Source organism: Anser cygnoides, chromosome 10 (assembly GCF_040182565.1).
Source record: "Anser cygnoides isolate HZ-2024a breed goose chromosome 10, Taihu_goose_T2T_genome, whole genome shotgun sequence".
Taxonomy (NCBI): domain Eukaryota; kingdom Metazoa; phylum Chordata; class Aves; order Anseriformes; family Anatidae; genus Anser; species Anser cygnoides.
The window spans coordinates 10,200,111-10,219,997 of record NC_089882.1 but is presented as its reverse complement, the minus strand read 5'-3'; the positions used below and the strand labels follow the sequence as shown (position 1 = coordinate 10,219,997).

General features: G+C 42.0%; 1 protein-coding gene across 2 annotated transcripts in view; it reads left to right on the top strand.

The window, feature by feature from the left end:
* The window catches only part of PTPRG (protein tyrosine phosphatase receptor type G), a 402,421-nt gene that overhangs the window by 351,786 nt on the left and 30,748 nt on the right, over nt 1-19,887 (top strand). For both annotated transcript variants that reach the window (XM_067003205.1, XM_048069739.2), the window contains one exon: nt 8,233-8,324. In XM_067003205.1, the coding sequence (XP_066859306.1) occupies nt 8,233-8,324 (92 nt within the window). The remainder of the gene's footprint in view (nt 1-8,232; nt 8,325-19,887) is intronic.

The following is a 19,887-nucleotide window of genomic DNA, read 5'->3' as shown; positions in this document are numbered from 1 at the left end:
AGTGTTCTCATTATCCTGCAGGTACTAAATAATTTGCTTCTCTGCTCTTGGTGCCAGCTGCTCTTTTCTTTTCCTTTGTGCTATGCTTCTAAAGGTGTCGTTTTGTTCCATGACTAATTGTGTTCTAAACAGAGTTAAGAGAAGATAAAAAATTAAAAATTAAAAAAATAAGTAGCAGTTTCTTTCTGAAGTGGCCAGTGGAAAAGGCCCACCTTCTAAATACACAGTAATGAAAAGAGGAAGGAAATAATTACATTTTTAATATTTTATCCTGGCCCCAATACAGTGAACATGAAATATGGCCAGCAACGTTGGGCAATCTTCCTAGTTTCTCCCATGCAGTTTTAATCCAGGCACAAGTGGACATGTCTGATGAGGAAGAGTCCACTTCCCATCAAGCAGTTCATTATATTTAATAAACTGTGGCATTTCGGCCTGAAGTGGTCAGGGCCTTCAAACAGAAAAATTGTGCCTGATGTGTTAGCACATTCTTGTATTCCGTTTAGGTCCTTGTCTGTAGCTTGGGATACCTAAAATAATTGTCAGTTGAATGTCCTGATTCAGAGAAGGAACATTTTAGCAACAAGAACAGTAGAGCTCTCCTATTTTGAGAGCTGAGGTAGGATTAATTAGGGACATTTAGGTGAATGTTCCAAGCAGAAGCCAAATCTCTCCTGGCCTCTCTTAGCTGGGATCATCTCTGTATCGTGCTTCTTACAACACAACTTTGATCCATGAATTACACTTTGCATTTAAAAATACCTGCATCTTAACTTCCTGGTGTGCTACCCTTGCTCTTTTTTTTCCTTCTTTCCTCTTCTGAGATTCATTCCCAAAGGGAATTCATGTCCCGAAATGATAATATCAAGTGTGCCCAATTTTGAGTTCTAAGAGGTGCTACTAAAAGCTCCTTTCTAGTAAGAGGCAATCTTCATTGATTGCTGCAGTTCTCGTGATTACAGAACAACTCTTCACTTGGCTACATTTAGCTTCCTTCTGTGAGAAAGTTTTCGCTTCCCTTTTAATATTATGTTACGTTTGGGGCATTGGAAGTGCACGTTTTGTAGGAATTGCCTGGGGTATTATTTAATTGGAAAAGGCATGCGTTTGTTTTCCTCTGATTTTCTAGTCTTTGTGGTATGAATGTTGCACTAAATAAATAGTTGGCTCAGGGAAAGGAAAATGAGTGCATCAAGCTTCCCTTTGCTTTTAAAACTATGCCTAATTTTTAAACCATTTTAAGATACCACCCATAGCTTTTTCTACCCCATTTTTGCCCGAAGACATTAAAAATTTGAGCGGTAATGCATACGCTAAGAAGCTTGTTCTCTTGCAGCAGCAAATACTGATGAGTAAAGTAAGCCCGTTCAGTCATCTGTAAAATTGCTGAGTGTATCCAACACAGCTGTTGTGAGTATTGATTAAAGCAGGAGGGGAAGGCCTGATGCTGCTGGCCCTGTCAGAGGTCACCGGGAGAGTAATTAGCTACCAAGTGGTACAGGGCCAAGTGTCATCACAAATAAGGGTTCACGATCGTCTTTGCCATTCTCCAGGGACCACAGCAAGATGGGATAAGGAAGCGTGGAAAATGTTTGTGCTGAGTTAAACTACGATTTATCCACTTACAATTTGCAGTTAGAGAGCTTTCTGAGTGCATTTCTCCGTTGGCCACCTGGGCGCTTTCTGGTCGCACAGCTGATGAAGGGGGGGATGACTTGAAAGCAGCTCGTCTTGGTGTGTGCTGTTAGCCATTTCAATACCCTTCTAAAAATGATTATTTCTTGTCTAATGTCTGAGTTCAGTACCATACGTGATTTAAATGGGTGTGTAGTCTGGTGCAGGAAGATGCCGTCTAAATCCAGGATCTCAGAGGATAGGAAGAAGAGGATTTTTAATTTTGTGGAGAGCTGTGTAGTCAGCTGGCAAATATAGGCCATCAATATTAAATTAGCTGTCTTTCTGTGTCAAAAATCCCTTGCCTTGTTTGCAGATTAGTTTTTCAGATGGCGAATTTTTCTAGTTGTTTGTTCTTCATCACAAATACTGCCTCAGATTTTTACACACCTTTTTTTTTTTTCCATCTACCTTTTCTCAGCATTTTTCCTGTCTTTCTCTGCGACTTAGTAGTATGTGTAGTTCTAAGTATGTGTGGTTGGACTGGTGATTAGCACTTGGATCGTTTTAGCATCTATGGGACTGTGTTGGTGCACAAGTGACTAGTGTGGAAAGCATTTCTCCTTGCCCGGAGGAAGTCCTCTGAAAGGAACAGCGTACTTTTCACCATTCTGCCTGCCAAACACTTGGCAGCTGTGAACTCCTGAAATCTATCCATGTACTGTCTAGACCTCTCCAGTTATCATATCTGTACGATGCTTAACACTGCTCAGGAAGATTACAGGCAGAAATTGCTTTGTGGGGAGAAGGTGAATCGTCTTCAGGAGGGATATGCAGGAGAATCAGCATTATAACAGGGAAATTTTCCTCCTTTTTCAGCTCTCCTTCACCATCTTGGTTTTTGTGCGTTCCTACTTTGTATATCCTCCCATAGCTCAACTTCAGTAAGCCTTCACAGCATTACTGTTCCAGCACAGCATAGGTTCTTTTGTAGCTCAGCTTTTGGATTCTGATCTTTAAGCGTAAAGACCTGAGAAGGAAAATAATTGAAGAAAATTGGGGCAATATAAGCCATTTTATGGCTAAAAAAGAGAAAATGCAGATGCCCTTCTGATACAATGAATGGAATATCACTGCTCCATGCTGGTCACTTATTCATATTCATAAGATCAGCTTTTTCCATGTGTTTTTTTCTTCTCTTTTTCTTCTTAACGCTTGAGTCAGTTTTATTGCTCACAGAAATCAGTGACTGATGACCCCAGCTAGAGCAGTGCAGACTGCAGACAGCTGCTGTCCAGGCTCCCATCCACTGCTCTGCTGGTGACACGGTCATGATTTGCAGCACTTCTGTTGTTCCGTAGTCTGCGGCTCTTTTCTGAGGAGTCATTGCCAATTCTGACAGTGACAAATGCTTGTCAAGGAATAGTGAAGCTAGTTTAAAGTGCAGAGCCATGTGTTACTAGTACACTTGACTGCATACATACTCTGCGTTTGGTGCCAGCAGAAGCCGATCTTAATTGTGTCTCCTGGAAAACATGCAAAACAGTTCAGTGAGAATCTGAAGCATCTTTTCTTCTATTGAAAGTGAAAATGATTGTGCAGAGGTAGTGAAAGGGATAATTTCCTGTCTTTGTGGCCTTATTCGGTAGTTATTTGCAGACCCCCCCATGATGGAGGAGCATGATGAATGAACGCCCGTATCCAGGTTGCGTTCGATAAAGAATAAGCCGTGTCCTGAGCAGCCTGGTATAAAGGTCTGTTACAGATCCTGGTTTGACTTCTGTTCAGTCTTGCCTGTGCTGCCTACCAGCCAAGGACTGTGTGTGAAAGTAGGGTGGCTGCAGCACCTCTTCATCAATAAATGTACGTTCTGCAGAGTTCCTGTCTGTGAGAGGCTGTTTCTGGAGGAAGGGTACCCGGAGGACAAGGTTTGCCCTGCACTGATGATAGCGAATAGGCCTCCAGGACCCTTTCAAGCCATCTGCCCTAAATTGGTCATGCTTTAGGAGGTAATGACCCAAGAAGAGAGTAGCTGCAAAGAAACCAGGAGTCTAGAGCTCCTCAGTGCTATTACAGAAATAAAGAAGAGTAAATCTGCCTAGCCTCAGAGAGGGAATACATGCTGGCTCCAGCCAACAGAAGCTGCTGTGGAAAGAAAGAGTAGATCCCTGATGGACAAGGGATCAGTGACCATGCCAGGCACTTCAGCGTGTAAGGCAGGACACGGCCCTTGGGTGTCCCCAGGAAGCGAAGCATTCTCCTTTGGTATTTCCCGTGTTCGGCCGCTGTTCTGGCGGAGTCAGCCAGCCACTGCAGGGGCGATCATTTGCCCTGCCGCAATAATCCCCTGCTCCTTCTCTTCCTGCCTCAGCTGCTCCTGAGCAGTGCAGATCCCTCGCCTGTCAGCGCAGATCAGGGGATGCTGCCCGTGCGAGACGGAGCACAAAGGAGTAAAGGCCAAACGCTGCCCTCAGAGCTGGTCCCAGCACTGCCATCGGCTGCAGCACACGCTGTGTGTTTGTATTGGCAGCAGAATTAACTAAACACCGAGGCATTATCTTCTAGGCAAAAATAAAATGCATCCATGCTTCCAGGCCGTCGTGTGATCTGGTTCTCCCTCTTGCTTTTAGATGAGCATGAAGGAGAAGCTGCTTGAGGTTTATTAACTAATAACCAAGGAAACCTGTTTTGAGTGTCAAAATCTCACGAGGCATCTCTTCTTTTGCAGAAGCTAATCTGGTGTTTTGCTCAGCGGAGATGGAACAAGCGTTTAACCTAGCTAATCAGGACCATCTCTTGGCATATTTTTTTTGCTTGCAGTGTGATAATGAGGTGCTGCTGCTCTGGACTTTGCATTCTGTTAGCTTCCTTTAATAAAGCGCTGTTGGTATCTCTGCAAAAAGATTCTGGGCAGGGGGATGCTCTCCCTAACGTCATCTTTGCATTCCAGACCCTGCCTCTGCTCCTTCTCTCGGGAGATGCTAATCTCGTAGTCTTTTACTTTCTGCATTTCGGTCCATATGTGACAATTGTGTATCTGATCACCACAATCTCGCACAGTTATTGTACCCCAGGGAAAGGGAGCCAAAAAACATATGGGGCTAGAGAAAATTGTGTGCTTCGCTGCACACAAGCCTATTTCAGAGACAGCAGACTCTTTGGTATACTGCAGAAAAGACATGGGCTCTCTGAAATCTTTTGGAATTGAAATCAGGGCTGTGATTTGCTTTTGCTCAGCCTCTGCTGAGTACAAGAATTACTCTAAAATTAGTGTTTCAATTGCTAAAATTTTAATAAAATCATTTATGCCATTGACAAATTCAGATTGCTCATTCACTAAGGACTGCTTCTGTCGGAAGAAAAAGCTCATATTTTTTTCCTGCTGACAGTGTCGGTTTTCTGAGCAAATGGACACACGGGCACAAATACCTGAACGTGTATACACCCTGGGGTCAAAAGTTACAGGCTGAAGTGCTCATCATGAAAACAGTTGTAGACTTGCAGCTTGTCAAGCCCTGCATCCATTCCCACCTCTCTCCATGGCTGCTTGTCCAATGACTTGAAATAAGCAATTTTCTGCTCTCACCCCTTCCCTTTATCCAGCCCTCCCGATATACACAGATTCACTGCAGCCTTTTGTAGCTGTAGCAACTGCTGCCAGTTAAGGTTTGTATACCGACGGGAAGGTAACGGGCAGAAGAACATGCCAGGGAAGAGATAGGAGCACCCTAAAGTAGGGAAGAAGACAGTTACTGAAATGGCTTCCCATAGCCTCAATTCCAACTATCAGTACGTATTACAACAAGCTAGATGCGTTTGCAGAAGGCTCTTCTTGGGTCCAGACAGCTCCTTACCTGGTCAGTCCCAGGCTAAAAAATGGCTGTTATCCAAACTGGGCGGCTTGTGGGCATCTGTCTGGTGCCCCGAGGTGTATGCTCCCTCCTGGAGCTGCACAGAGGAGAGGCACAAGAGTAAGCAGAGGCCCAGTAAGCAGATCTTGCTGGAAAATTCATGGAGTGAGTTTGTGAAACCCATTGTAAAAGGCCTTTTGAAGATCAGTCTGCTTTATCCTGCTCTCGAGTTTGAGCCTATTGCCATCAGTGCTGTCTTACCCTGTCACCAGGAGCCCCTGAGAGATGGGGGAGTCATCAGGACGTGGGTGTAGCGAGCTCACATGTAGAGGATAAACTTGGATAACTTGGAAAACAGCAATTGTGAGCAGGTTAAAAAACCTTTGAGAGGTATGTCTTCACGTAACGTGCCAGTATCTAGCATTGTAAAGTGATGAGCATGCTGTATTATGTACAGGTGAACATAAGACAAGGGTGTATTTTATGTGATGTTTGTAACTGAGAAAACCTTTATTCGGATTGTGTGGTTGCCTTTTCAAAAACAGCTGCAGAAGGTCTACCAGGAATAAAATACAGAATTGTTAATGACATTAATGATTGCAGCGAACTTTGCTATGTGAAATACTCATTTAAAACGTTGTTATTCCGCCGTTGTGCTCAGCAGAGATATGCTGCACTGGGTGTTCAGCTATCGCCATCGCGGGCCTTGCAGTATCACACGGTGTGATTATGCAATACAATTACATGTTTTGAGGCTATTAAGGAAAAGCTATCTTACGGCTGCACTAAAAAAAAAAAAAAAGCGTAATGCCAGCCTAACAGAGTCTCTCGGAGTCTAAAATAACAAATTACAAAAAATAATTGCTTTTCTTAAGTATCGTCAGCTTAAAAAAATCCTGTAAATCCCTATGTAAAGGTCTGTCCTTTTATCAAACACCTTCTTAAGGCCTTCATTACCAGGAGAAGCAGTTCAAGGATTTCTGTAGTATTGACTCAAGGGAAAGAGCCCCAAATATATCAAAATCAGGAACATTTTGCCTGTTTCATATTCATAGTTTCTTCTTTATGTGTGACTGATTTATTCTGCTCTGTGCCCCCAGGGTGTGCATTGTCCAAAATAAAGGCTGCCAAAAAAAATGAGACCGGGGAGCGAGTAGGGTGGGGGGAGTTTAACTGATGCTTTTAAATGCTGAGGCTATTGCGCATCTTGCATCCTCGTGTGTGAACTCACCTTATGGTGTTTCTTAACAAAAACATACCGACTAAATAAATAACTTCAGCACAATGCAAGACATGGTGTCTGAAAATAGAAAGCTGCTATGAGACAGTTGCTCCGTGCTGCGCAATATGCCCTTTCCTGCTTCTGTATTGTCTTAAGTTGTACTTGTGCTGCTACAGCATGTGCTTGCATTACAAAGCGCTCTGATTGTGGGCTAGAAAGTACAAATGCATAGAAAGCAAGTGCCTGTGATTATTTTTGGTTCTGGTTTTGCCTAGGAGAGTGGTTTGCTTTTCAGCGACTTTTTTGCTCTCTGGCACATATGGATGTTGAAAACAAAGCGAGCACAAATTACTTTGACCGTGTCAGCAAAGCCGGCTCAGCAGAGTGGGCTCTCTATGCAGAGCACAATGCCCAAATTACAGAGGAGCAGACTGCAAGGCAGAAACTTAGAAGCCACTCCATGCAAATATGTTTCAGCAAGGAAAACGGCAACTTGACAAAAGGCGCAGCTCGGAAGGCCGCCTGCAAACTTTGCCCAGGTGTTGAGCAGTTCATTAAGGGCTGCAGCGAAGGGCATCTTTCTGCAATGGGAAGCTATTGTTAAGTGCCCCTGACAGATGAGAGCAGACCCTTCTCGTGTCACAATAGCTGCTCAGACCAAGCAAGACTCATTAAATATTCAGTTCCAGCCTCAAGCAGCTCATTAAGTCAGCAATGAGCAGTGACGCTGGTGTTGGAAAACCCTGCCTCGGTTAACATCACCATGCAGAGTCTCCTCGGATCTCTTCATGTTGTTCTGCTCAGTACCTTTTCTGTGATGACCAGCTTGTGCTCTCTCCTTTGCCTTAAATACAGGTAAAAAAAAAAAAAAAAAAAAAGTCAGGTGGATTTAAGTTCTCCTATTCTTTATAGGCCTTTTCAGAGCTGAGTCCTGGGGCCCAAGCTAAGTGTCTATTGCATTTTTCTGTAGCAGCATATGTAAAACAAGTTTGCAGGAGGAGGATGGGATGAGGGTTATATGGCTCTGGTGTTTAAAAAAATATAGAAATGTTTGAAGGATAGCTTCTGTAGCAGAACATCGTGACATGCAGCAGTTACAGATGCTATATTACTGTCTGTCCGCTGATACATGGCATAAACCTTTACGGTAAGTATGTGTTCCCTAGAAATGTTAGTGTCTTGGGTGGATTTGGCTTGAACTGTATGCTGAATATGTTTCTTGTGTGCAGTTTCTTTCTGGATGATGTATGTGAAACCTGTTTTGCAACCACTGACTTTTGCGAGGATAATTCCATATTCAGTGGTACTTAGGAATAATGTGCAGAGGCATTTATGATGGGTGGATGTCAGATGTCAGTGAATTAGAGCACACCAGAATCTGGAATTAGGATTGAAATTGTTGAAAACTCAAGTATGTTTTCACTTACTGATTTTTTTTAAACTTTAATATCTGAAATTGTGGAGCAGAAATGGAGAAGCCAAAGATGCGCAGAAGTTTGGGGCTTTTTCACACCCTGAACCTTTTTTTTATTTTCCCTTTAACAGAAAGTGTTTTCAGACTGCCCATTTCTATGTGGAGGACAGCAGCTCACCCCGTGTGGTCCCCAATGAAAGTATTCCCATTATACCTATTCCAGGTAAGACGGGCTTTATCTCCTGTGTTTGTGCTATTTGGAGTCTGGTTTAATTACGTAAAGAGAACGTTTTATTAAATCACGTGTATTTTTATAGAAATTTGTGTTATCAATGCTGCTTCATTTATTTTAAGATGCTTTGCAGTGGGGCTCTGAGTCCCAATGCTGTACTTTTGCAGAGGCATCTCTCCCACATTGTTTTAATAGGAATTTCAGAGTAACCTTTGTCAAATGTCAAGACCACAAGCAACACTTCTTAAAAACACTAACGCATTGCATCCAAGGCGAAACAAACTGCTCTGTCGGGGTGGGTTGTGGACAAGGGACACACAGCTCTACTGCTCTCTCAAGACCAGGGGGTTTGTCCCCGCTTTCGGCATGTGCAGAGGTGATGTTTGCTGGGTCTCAGGGAGGAAAGCAAGACAGAAAGGATAAGCAAACAATCTCGGAAAGTCCAAAACCATCTGTTAATTTGGTATTAATCAAATTACCAAAGGTCAAATTCTTCTCTCAGCTATGTTGAGAGCAAAGCTGGAAGCGGGGTTTAGCACTAGTCTCTTCGTGAGGCATTTCCCCTAGGAAATATCAAGTGCAGGATCCAGATCCCTTTAAGTAGTAATGGCAGAGAACAGCTTGGTGTTACAGTGGCCTTTGCAGCCTCTGACTTCTTTGATGTTGCTCGGTTTCTCAAGCAGAGCCAAGATACCCAAAATGCTGTACTGACCTCAGCCTGTCAGATACTTGTACTTGTCACTTCAAGCTGGTGTTTTAAGTTTCCTTGTCATATTCTGTAATTTGTATTGCTGGTATGGGATTCAATTTACAGCTATTAGGTTCATTTTAACAAAAAAAAAAAAAAATCAAAGCCATTTCTGAGACATTGAAGAAACATCCATCCTAGAAAAGTGAGAGAGTCCATTTACATTTCCGTTGATTTTCTTCAGCAGACATGTATGACTGTTCTTTCTAGGAAGAGTTTCTAAAAGTCCCCATGGGAACTAATATGAAAGGTTAGATATTACATTCCTGTAGAAAATGATAGGCATTTTGCCTTGCAGTCTGATTCTGTGCCACCAAAGAGGAAAGAAAACATGCTATCATCCCGTCTCCTTTCTGTGGCAGACTTTGTCTTGGCCACCTCACCTCCTTAGCGAGGAGCCACCTTTCCTCTCTTTCTCCGTCAGAGTAACAGGAGGCAGGAAACCAGTCTTAGACCACCTGTGATGATCTTTCACAGAAGAGCCTGAATAGGTGGAGAACTCCATTTTTCCTACTCTAAAACTGGGTGCAGCACTTTGCTGATGGGGCCGCCTTTGGCAATGAGTGTCATGGTTCCACGTTGTCTGCTGCCATGTGATGCCTCCTTAGAGCCTGAGAGGAAGGGGAGGGTGGGCTAGCCTGGACTGTGCAGAGCAATGTCAAAACCTGGGGGATTATGAGCACAAGGTAGTGGGAAGAGAGAAATTCTCCCCTCAAAGGGCATTCTCTTTGGTCAATTGTGTTTTTATTTTTTGTAATTGAGGCAAATTTTTCTTAGACAAAGAAACCAGCAGAAAGCTCCATCTTTTCATGCTCTGCTATCTGTTGAGTTGAGACAATGGTTCTTCCCCGTTTCACAGGGATGTTTTGATGGTCAGTCCATTAAAGACTGGAATGTACTTGTATAAATTGTAATATAGACTGAAGAAGTTCCACTAAAACAATGCAGGTGGCACGTATCATAAGGCCAGTACGTACACTAGTGCTTCTCAGCAGTCATTCTTGCATGTAAACACCAAGTCACTGAGAAATGAAGAAAATTAGATTTTGGGTGCATCTACCCATGATTATAGCAAGCCAAGCTGATGGACCATGGCACCTTAAGGACTGGTGTGATGCTGCTGTCACAGCAGTGCACACCGTGGTCTATTCAGACTCAGTACTGCTAAGAAATTGCTGCTCACTTCTGATAATGGGCACTGCAGATTAAAACACCTGCAGATCAAGTGCTATAGGACACCTCGAGAAGCTCTGTAGTAAAAAATTTGCAAGGACTGCTGATCAGCTCTAAGGCATTTGAAGAGCTGGGCCAACAGGACTGGACTAAACAGAGGTTTAGTCTAGTTGGATGCGAAGGTGAATCTAACCCTCAAATTTCCATTCTAATAAGATTTTTGTGGATATGATAGATATTTAGACACCTGCATATAGACAACTAAATGGAGGTGCCTTAATCTGAGGCTGAATCATACCCAGAAGGTCTTAACAGGGAATGCACTGATGAACTTGAAGATCTTGGCAGTGACAGTAAAGCTGTTCAGGCCATCAAAAATCAAATCACTCTCTGGAAGTGCCTCCCTCTGTGCATATTAACTGTTACCTGAACAGGGAGTCTGTAATCAGGCTCTAAGTTAGTAGAGAGAAATTCCAGCTATGTCGCCTTTTTCCAAAGATGGAAGATATTGCTTGAAAAGATCCTGAAGCTCTCCTAAACATTTTCCTGGTTTGGAAATACAGAAAAGGCCTGTTTCCCCCTATAGACCTGTTCCTAAATGATCTTCTCTGACATCAGCTGCTGGTCCCAAGTAGGCAGCCCACTGAAGTTCCTTCAAGACATTAAATAACAAAATTCTTCTTTGAACTAACAGCAACTGGTGAAGTGATAAGCCTCTGAACTTCTCCAGTGGAAGCTGTCAGAGTGTCTGAGAAAGTCTTATTTTGGTATGTTAATCACAGAATTAAAATATAAGCCGCATTTTTGCAAAAGCAAGTTTTTTTGGATTTATCTTGTTAGCTTGTGAAACCCCAGACGGTACATCCTTAAAAAAGATATTTGGATAGATCCCCGTGGAACCATGCATCTACCTCCTACAACCTGCTGGACCAACTTCTACTCTCAATTGTATGCAAGCAGCCACACTGGCGGCAATTCGGAGCAGTGTGTCTGAAAGATACGTAACAGACTGGCCAGGGCCCATCTACAGTGTGCAGAAAGCTGCTGGTGGAAGAAGGCTGAGCGAATTTAGGCTGGCTGGTCCTGGCCCAGGTGCGGAGTGGCTGTGCCAGGTGCCTGGGAGCCAGGCACAGCGATGGCCTGACGCAGCTCGAGAGCTCTCACAGCGTAGGTGTCTCTGCGTGCCACTGCTCTGCTCTGCGGATGTTGCCGGCATGCTCAGAGACAGCTTTCATATTTATTTCTGTGCTACGCTCTGCTCTTGGTTACACACACCGTGTGTTTCCTTGGTTCTATGAACCCTAAAGTCAGTCTCCCAGCTACTCCAGTTGGTACGCGGTACAGCTTTTCGGGGCCAAAAATCTGAAAAATCTTTTTGTAAAGGAATGATTTTACCCATTTTCTACTTCACTTCCTGTAGCATACATGCTTAATTATTGTGCATGAAGCCACGTCACCCGTAGGCATGTGGTTATCTGTGCAAATTTGCTCTGAGACCCAAATCATTATCATTATTCATAATTATCTGCACTGCTTGATCTAGAGAAACACAGGACAAAGGAGATATTAAATGAGTCAGCCACTGGATATTACAACTGAGGTATAAATCTAAACTCACAGCCTTGTGCCTGACTAGCACATCTGTTATCAGTGGCAGAACTCTGAAACCACCTCCATTCAGCCAAACAAAATTATTTCTCCATATCCTTTCTCTTTGCCGCTGTACTCAGTTGATTTTGGCCATGCCTACATCATCTTTGAATGGATATCTTCACTATAATGGCAACATCTCTGCCAGCAAACCAGCTCCTGTACCCATTTGTTTGTTTTTGTTGTTGGGTTAGCATCTGTTTAAAAAGTTTCTGGACTTGATCCATTTCATTGGAATCAGATAAGTAGGAATAAGAGCAGCAGTTCTGCAAAGCTGTATATTTTGCATACCACAAAACAAAAGGCATCTCCATCAGTCTTCCTTTGCTCTGGTCACAAGACTCGCTCCATGAAAGCAGCGCAGAAGTGTCTGTCTGTCTAACTGAGATGGTATCAAACAGCGGAATTAGCACAAATTCCACTTCTTCCATCTTCCTCCTATCATTTGTTTGAGAGCTTTCCTGCTTTGGGTTGGTGCGTTGTTCTGGAGCTTCCTGTGGTTTTCCTGGTTCTTTGCCCAGCCCAAGGGCACAACAGGCATTGTGGCGCCGATGCCAGCAGGACTTGTGAGATCAGCACAGAGATAGCCGAGGCTTGACCCTATGGCGAAATTCAAAATTCTGCATAGTCTTGACCACAGTCCAGAGAAACACAGCTCGTAAAGAACAGAACAGCTGGCCAATGCAGCTGGTTCATTTAGCATATTATTCCAGCTGTCTTTCACCATTTTCAGTAGAAGTAAAATGTCTCGGATGTGATACCAGTCCTTTCAGCTGTGTCTAGACTGCAAGACTCAGGAGCACTTCCTAGCGCACCTAGGTCATGGTGCATGCAGTTTTAGGTTTAAATGGCAGTAAATTAATATTTTGTAACTATCGCTGGAGTTTCTGAATAGTGTATTTAAAGTAACCAGTGGTAGAATCTGGGACAAACACTGCCATACTTCTTCAAGAATGACACAGGGTGACTGCATGAGCCCAGGAAATTGTGGAATAGCCAAGTGCACTGCACTGAAAAGGTGGCTTGGCCACCTCATGCTGTCATGCAAGGGTGTGGAGGCCAGCGCAGCCATCACCCACTGTCATATCCCTCTGTCTTATGGTTACAAGAAGTCATCCTGTCAAGAGTCCATCTTCTTAACTCTTAGCTTCTGTTGGATCTTCTGCAGACTTTTGAAAGCTGCTTTCTTATTTTTTCAGTAACCATAATTCCCTTCAACCTTTTCCTGACAAACGTATCAGTGGTTAGACTTGGGGTGTTTTCTACAAGCCTACCTCCTGCATTTCTGTTATTTTGTGGTGGCAACCACCCTATGATGAACTGTTTCTATTAAAAGACTGTAGCGAGGTACCTCACTTGACAAGGAAACTGCAGGTTCCCAACTGAGGTTGGTTCCTTACTGTTTTCTGCTGAGATGCAGCTGTCTCATTGCATGTCTCGGTTGCATCCCAGGCCAGAAGAGTGGAGCACCAGGACACGTCCGTGGCAAGGTGAGTGGCCACTGAGCGACAGTGTGCTGAACACAGTGCTCTGCTGTGCTAGGGACTGGTGAGGGACAGGGAGAAGTGCTAACTGCAGCTGAGGACTTATTTCTCAAGGGCACGGAGTTTTTCACTGAGCACCGAAGTAGCGCTCTTCAGCTGTTTAAGACTTCATGTCTGCTTTCTGCTCCCTGTGGATTTATGTTCCAGCACCATATTGTGAATCGTACCTATCTTCAGCTTCAATTAAATTCATGAACGCAATATTGCAAACGCAGTCATCCTCTGAAGCCAAGAAAATATCAAGGTATTTTAGGGAACATCCACCTTCTGTTTTCAGTTTGACCAGCCCTGCTCCTGCAGCACACCGAAGAATTTATGGTGGATATCTAATTATGGTATTGTAATGGAGGCTTCAGGAGTGGACTCAGTCACCCAAAAATGTTTTCATGGTGGCCATGTAGAATGTGGGCAGATTCTTTCTTTTCAGAAAGCCTTCGCACTGGACTGCAGATTGCTTCAGAGTTGCACCTCCATGTGCTTAAGCCTTAAGTGTAAGGTGTGTGTGTAACGAATGGCACAACTGGACCAGAGGATGGAAATGTGTGACATTGAAGTCATCCTCCTTAGCAGACAATACCAAATAAGATCATGTTTAATGTCTGTGCTACGGGAAAATTCATATTATTTCATTCTCTTGGACTGAAAATTATATTTTTTGCTTAAAGGGAAGAAGTATATTGCTATTACATTTATAATTAATGATAACCTAATCTAAGATTTGTACAAGCAGATTTAAACTGAGCTCTTATTTTGACACATATAAAATTTTATCATTAAGATCTTTATATTCCTGACTGACACATGGCTAATAGCATTGTAGTAGATTAAATCTCGAAGCAAGAGAGATGAATGTAGCTACAGTATTACACAGGTGATTTTTCATATTCTGCTTTTTCATGTGTCTCTCCTTTATCAGAAACTCGTCCTTGTATTCATTTGACTTGATTATAACAAATAGATAGTAATTATCTTGAAGAAAAGGTTTCTGTTTTTTTTTTTTCTTTCAACGTTTCCACCTATGCAGGTCTCTCAAATGTATTCACAGTTTTACGCGCCTTTTCACACTGAAAGACATTTTTATTAAAAAATGTATTTGATAAACACATAATTACAAAGATGTGATAATTAATGAGGAATGGTATCCCCAGTAATCAACTCTCAGTCATTTATTATTTATCTCCATTTCTTCTAATTTATAATTTCACAGAGGTCAGTGAATTCAGGAGGATGCCAGCTATAATGGACTTTCAGCATGTAGTTGGAGCTCCTAGAACGAAACCTACTATGTTGCCTTTTTAGTATTCATGCAGAAATGATCTCCTCAGAAAAGACCTTCTCAATATTAAGGAGTTTTTAATGGCTTTTGTTTTATCATAAATTAATTAATACTCATGTTATACAAATAAAACTATTCTTATATTTCTGACTATTTTTTATACAGCAAGCAATATGATCAGTCAGAAAAATTAATTATTCCAAATTAAGTACAATGGCTTCAGCTGCATCCTTATTTTAAATAGTTAAGCAAGGAAAGCCAGTATACTGCAGAATTAAAGGCTTTGCCTATATAAGTGTGTATAATTCAAATGTATTAAATCTAAAATCCTTTGAAGAAAGCAGGGCACTGCCCATTTTTACACGTGGAATTATTTGTGGAGTCAAGTACTGGCATGAGTTAGGGCAGGATCTGGCTGTGGAGTTGTCAGCTCAAACATTTCCATTTCAATCAGTGCCAAAATTTGAGCTGCATGTGAAGTTTTTGGCCCCTGTAAGCGTGTGTACTTCAGAGTATGCTCATAGTCTGTAGGCTTAGAGGTTTTTTTCTAAGCTTCTCTCTAGACCATAATGAATTTGATAGGAGTTTTTCAATAACCTCCACTGGGGCAGAATTTCACCCAAGGGTGTGCTATTAATCCTTGCAATATTCTTTGTGATTAGCTGCTGTTCTAGAGACAGAGCGGATACAGACATCTGGGGCTTTACATCCCCACTAAGTGTTGTGTGTCGTGTGCGCTCATCCTGCGTTGTACAGCTGCATAGATCCTGTTTAAGTGTGGGCTGCGAGGGCCCCACTGCTGGCACGTGCACTTCTGCTGCAGTGCTGCATGTACGGGCAGGCTCTTGCTGGAGCTCTGCAGCCTTCGCTCACCTGGCACATATCGTAACTTATGGAATGGCTGTTAGGCTGAGTTTTAAGTAATATGCATCCTAAATATTGGTGCCAGGTTTTTCAGCTGCATGCAGGATTTTTCCAAAGCTATTTTGCTGGAGATGAGAAACATGAGGATACATTATTGAGAGGTGGATGCTCCAGGATTAACGTCAACAGTGACATCACTGGTTTCGTGATTGTCATGAGCCTGTTCGGGTTTGTGCTGTCTTCAGAAAGAGCAGTTTCCCTTTCTGGGAATAGTCACTTATTCCCCATGGCACTGAGTAGGATCAACCCGTTTACCCCACTGACAACTAATCCTTTTTCCCCTCCCCACAAATCCATTAATCCTTTCTTACATTCATCAGACAGATTAGCAGGCTGTTTCAGTTCACTGCTCAGCCCCATAGGCAGGGAGAAGGGAGTGGGCCAATCCTTTTGTCCTTTGGCTGGAGTGATCTGTGGCTAGCACACTGAGAATTGATGGGGGTGCTTCTGAGATGCAAAGGGTGGCACAGGTTTGCTGAGCGGTGCAGTACGTGGCTGCTGTTCGAGCAGATGGGCCAAGCCACGTGGCAGCTATGGCACATAAATCCAGGTGGCCTTACAGATGAGAGGCTAAAGTGCAGTGACTAGGGATTGGAATAAGCCTTCACATTTAAAGTAAGGCATAAGATACAGGGGATATATTGGATTTAGTAGAGTGAGTAAGATGATAGATGAAAAACTAAAAGCATTTACACACACAATGAAAGACATGGGAGAATCTTCTTACCAAGACTTCTTCATGTGTGTCGAATGTCTGGTCTTCAAAAATGCCAAAACTCCAAACTAGACAAAGGTAAAATGAAGAAGCATTTTGCTTTTGACCTTCTGGATTAATTCATGACCCAAACCCATCTATTCCAATCCAACACCACTAAACCATCCAGTGAGCTCCCGGGCTGTAAATGAATCAAAATGAGTCCCAGATCTTATTATGTGGAAATGCCATCTCTGATATGATATCCCATTTTTCTTTTGCAGTTGGCCTCTATTGCTTTAACTTTGCAAAGGCAGCTTATCAAGTGGGAGGTGGAGGAAAATCCATCCTGGCAGGATTACTAATTGCCCAAATTTTAAATGTAACCCTTTACTAACTTTATTACTTCTGTACACTTCGGGCTTCTTTTGAAGGTGGTTGTCTTCTAAGAGAATGTATTACGTATATGCAAGTAAAGGTTTTCCTCTTCTACCCTTTTTTAAATGTGTCTTTCTTCTTGGCATTCTCCTTTTGTGGCAGAAAGTGAGCTGTGTTAGGCTCCCCTTCAGTTTTGTTTGCGATACTCCTCTCAGATACTTGTCTTGGACCAGCGAGTGAAGATGGGAACTCCACAAAAGTTAATTGTCTAGCATTGTAATGAAACATACCCTCACCTATCAGCTTCAGTGGTATCTGCTTATAAATATTATAAATTATGTTGTTTATAATAATAAATACAAATATGTATAATTATTTAAGCCCTGGAGACTTCTGCCTCTTTCCATCTAAGATTATTTCTTTCTCTGTATAACACAAAGGGTTAATATGTTAGTAAGGTGCCAGATTCAGCTTATATTTTGTAATGGTATAAATCCAGAATCACTTTATTTGCACTGATAAAACAGATGGCTAAACCCAAGCTAGACGGAACTGTAATTATATCTTTGGTGTTGGAGGTGAAGGTATGTTATTAAAACATTTCCCTATTCTCTTTGAAGAATGTGTAGGTCTTGCAAAATGTAAGCATCACACTGATGATATCAAACGTCACTCTGGTTTCTGGATGGGAAAAAGTATATGGTGCAAAAGGGAATATGCGCAGAACAGCTATTAGGGCTCTTAATTAGCCATTATAGGATTCCATTAATCTCTTCAATCGACTAAAAGAATTATAGTCATTGAAGTCTATTTGTCTTCAAGATGGAAAGAAGGCTTAATCAAAGCTTTTGGACTGAAGACAGTGCAAGGAAAAGCATATTATGTGCATCTAGCTACATCTGTTGGTTTTCTTAGAGAAGGTCTCAGCTGTCTTCAGGTAACATCAGAGCAGATACCATTCAGGAGCACTGAGTATATTGCTATGTACTTTGCCAGAGGTCTGACAAGCTGCCCAAGGCTAAATATGCATGTATACCCCACCTGGGGTAACGTCTGCTCCTAGCTGAGGGTTTGGTGTTAGAGGGCATGAATCAAAAAATACAGGCTGCGAGCATTCCTGCAGGGGTGGCCTCCTCCTAGGTGCTGCACAGTGTCTGCCAGATCTTTCATGGTCAGTAGGACCAAATTATCCCAGCAGTTTAGAAGTTGGAAATCATAAGTGTCCATTAAGTTACTAATGTTTGTGTTTCTGATGTTAATCTTCAAACAATTACCTTTGTTCCAACATGGTTTTCCTGGGTGAATGGGCACCTTCAGTAGCCTAAGATCCCTTTCTCCCAGTGAGCTCGTATGTCAGCAGTATTTACTATTTATTTGCTGTTTAATTGTTGCCCATGTTATCAAATGGGGTAAGAAACAGGATTGGGTTATGGCTTCCGAAGGGAATCAGAAGGGGCTGTACAAGAGAAAATGCAGAAAAGAAAAAAGGGAGGAGAAAAATAACGGATAGTGAACAACAGAGCAGTGAATTAACAGTGGCTCTAAAGGTGGAGAGATACTGCCACCATGCAGTGATGATGATAAAAGAAGCCTAACCATATTTTGCCATGGATCTCTGGTGCAGACCCATCCTTGAAATTGGTGGGAATTCAATGGACTGGAGAGCACGTTATCTCTAATGTATTTTTTGGCTCACAGATCACAATTAAAATTAAATTCTGCCTTCTGCAAAATTAAATTGGACGCTGGTGTGCTACAGTGAATCCTTGATCTTGGTTGGTTGCAGCTGAGCTAAACTACTCAAGAAAAAAACAAACAAATAATACATATGGAACTCTTCTTGTGACAGTTTGTGAAATTGCTATGATAGCACAAGTTATTTTCAAAGAAATTAAGGATGTATGGGTTACTTTTCCAGAGATGAAAGATTGTTTTACAGGCTCTTGCTATTGACTGCTGTTCCTATAGATCATTCCACTCAAGTGTCTTGGCAGCAAAAATATTAATACAAATGTTGTTATGAGATGGTGATGTTCTCAATATTACGCAGAATAAATGTTAGCACTTAAATATTGTAAAGTGCCAGCATTTCTACATGCTGCAGCTTTTTGCTAAGATGAGCATACACTTGTCAAATGTTTTGAATTCTTTATTATTCAGTAAATGAGCATGTGGTTAATTAAAGTAGCATTACTATACGGGGAGGTGATCAGATTGCAAACATATCTTTAACAATTGGCTCTTGTAAATAAAATAGAAGAGAGCTGATTGAAATCTGAAAATGTCAATAGATGCAAAAACCACCCTAGAGCGCTACCTGATAAAATAAGAGTAGAGAAGTAATGACATGGTCAATATGAACTGCCATCAGCTGGAGAGCAATCAGATTGTCAGGGCTGGATCTATAAAATTCTTGCCAAAGAAGAACCTCATTTACACATACAGATCTTCATACCCTTCGCTAAGAAAAGCATATGTGACAGCTTAGGGGTTTTAGCTGCCAAAGATCTTTCACTCTGAATACAGTAAATGTCACATCTATTTATTTATCGTTAAATTTTGCTAAGTATCTGTAGAAATATTTGGATTTTTTCTATCATAATGTAGATGTTTAAAAGGAAAGGAATCCAGATTATAATGCAGCTGTAGCACCAAACCATATGGCTGCTAAATGGGAGCAAAAATACACCACAGAATTACTGGGAGTAAACATAAACTGGATGCGATCTTCAGAAGAATATTAAATGGGATACTTAAATACCGGAGTATTGCCATAAAATCATGCAATCAGACAATAGTAGCCATCAGGCAATAGATTATTTCACATGCTGAAAGTAATCACAGTTGTATAGCAATTTACATTTTCCAAATGCCAGACTGAAAATATTAACTAATGAATCTTGGCAAGCGCAGTGTTTCTACCAACTGCAGCGGTGGTTATAACAACATCTAGGCTTTTCTTGAGAGAGAGAAAGAGAGAAAAATTAGGCAACCATCCTACACCCCAGTTTTATTAGCATCTGTCCAGAGGTGGAGTGCTAGAAATAGTCTTGTTTGTCTTTAGTTCTGTTCCAGCATTTGATGTCTTACTTCTAAGAAAATGTTTGTGGGTGATTTATTGGTATATTGGGTAGCAATTGCACTATGCTGAGCATAAATGGAAGGTC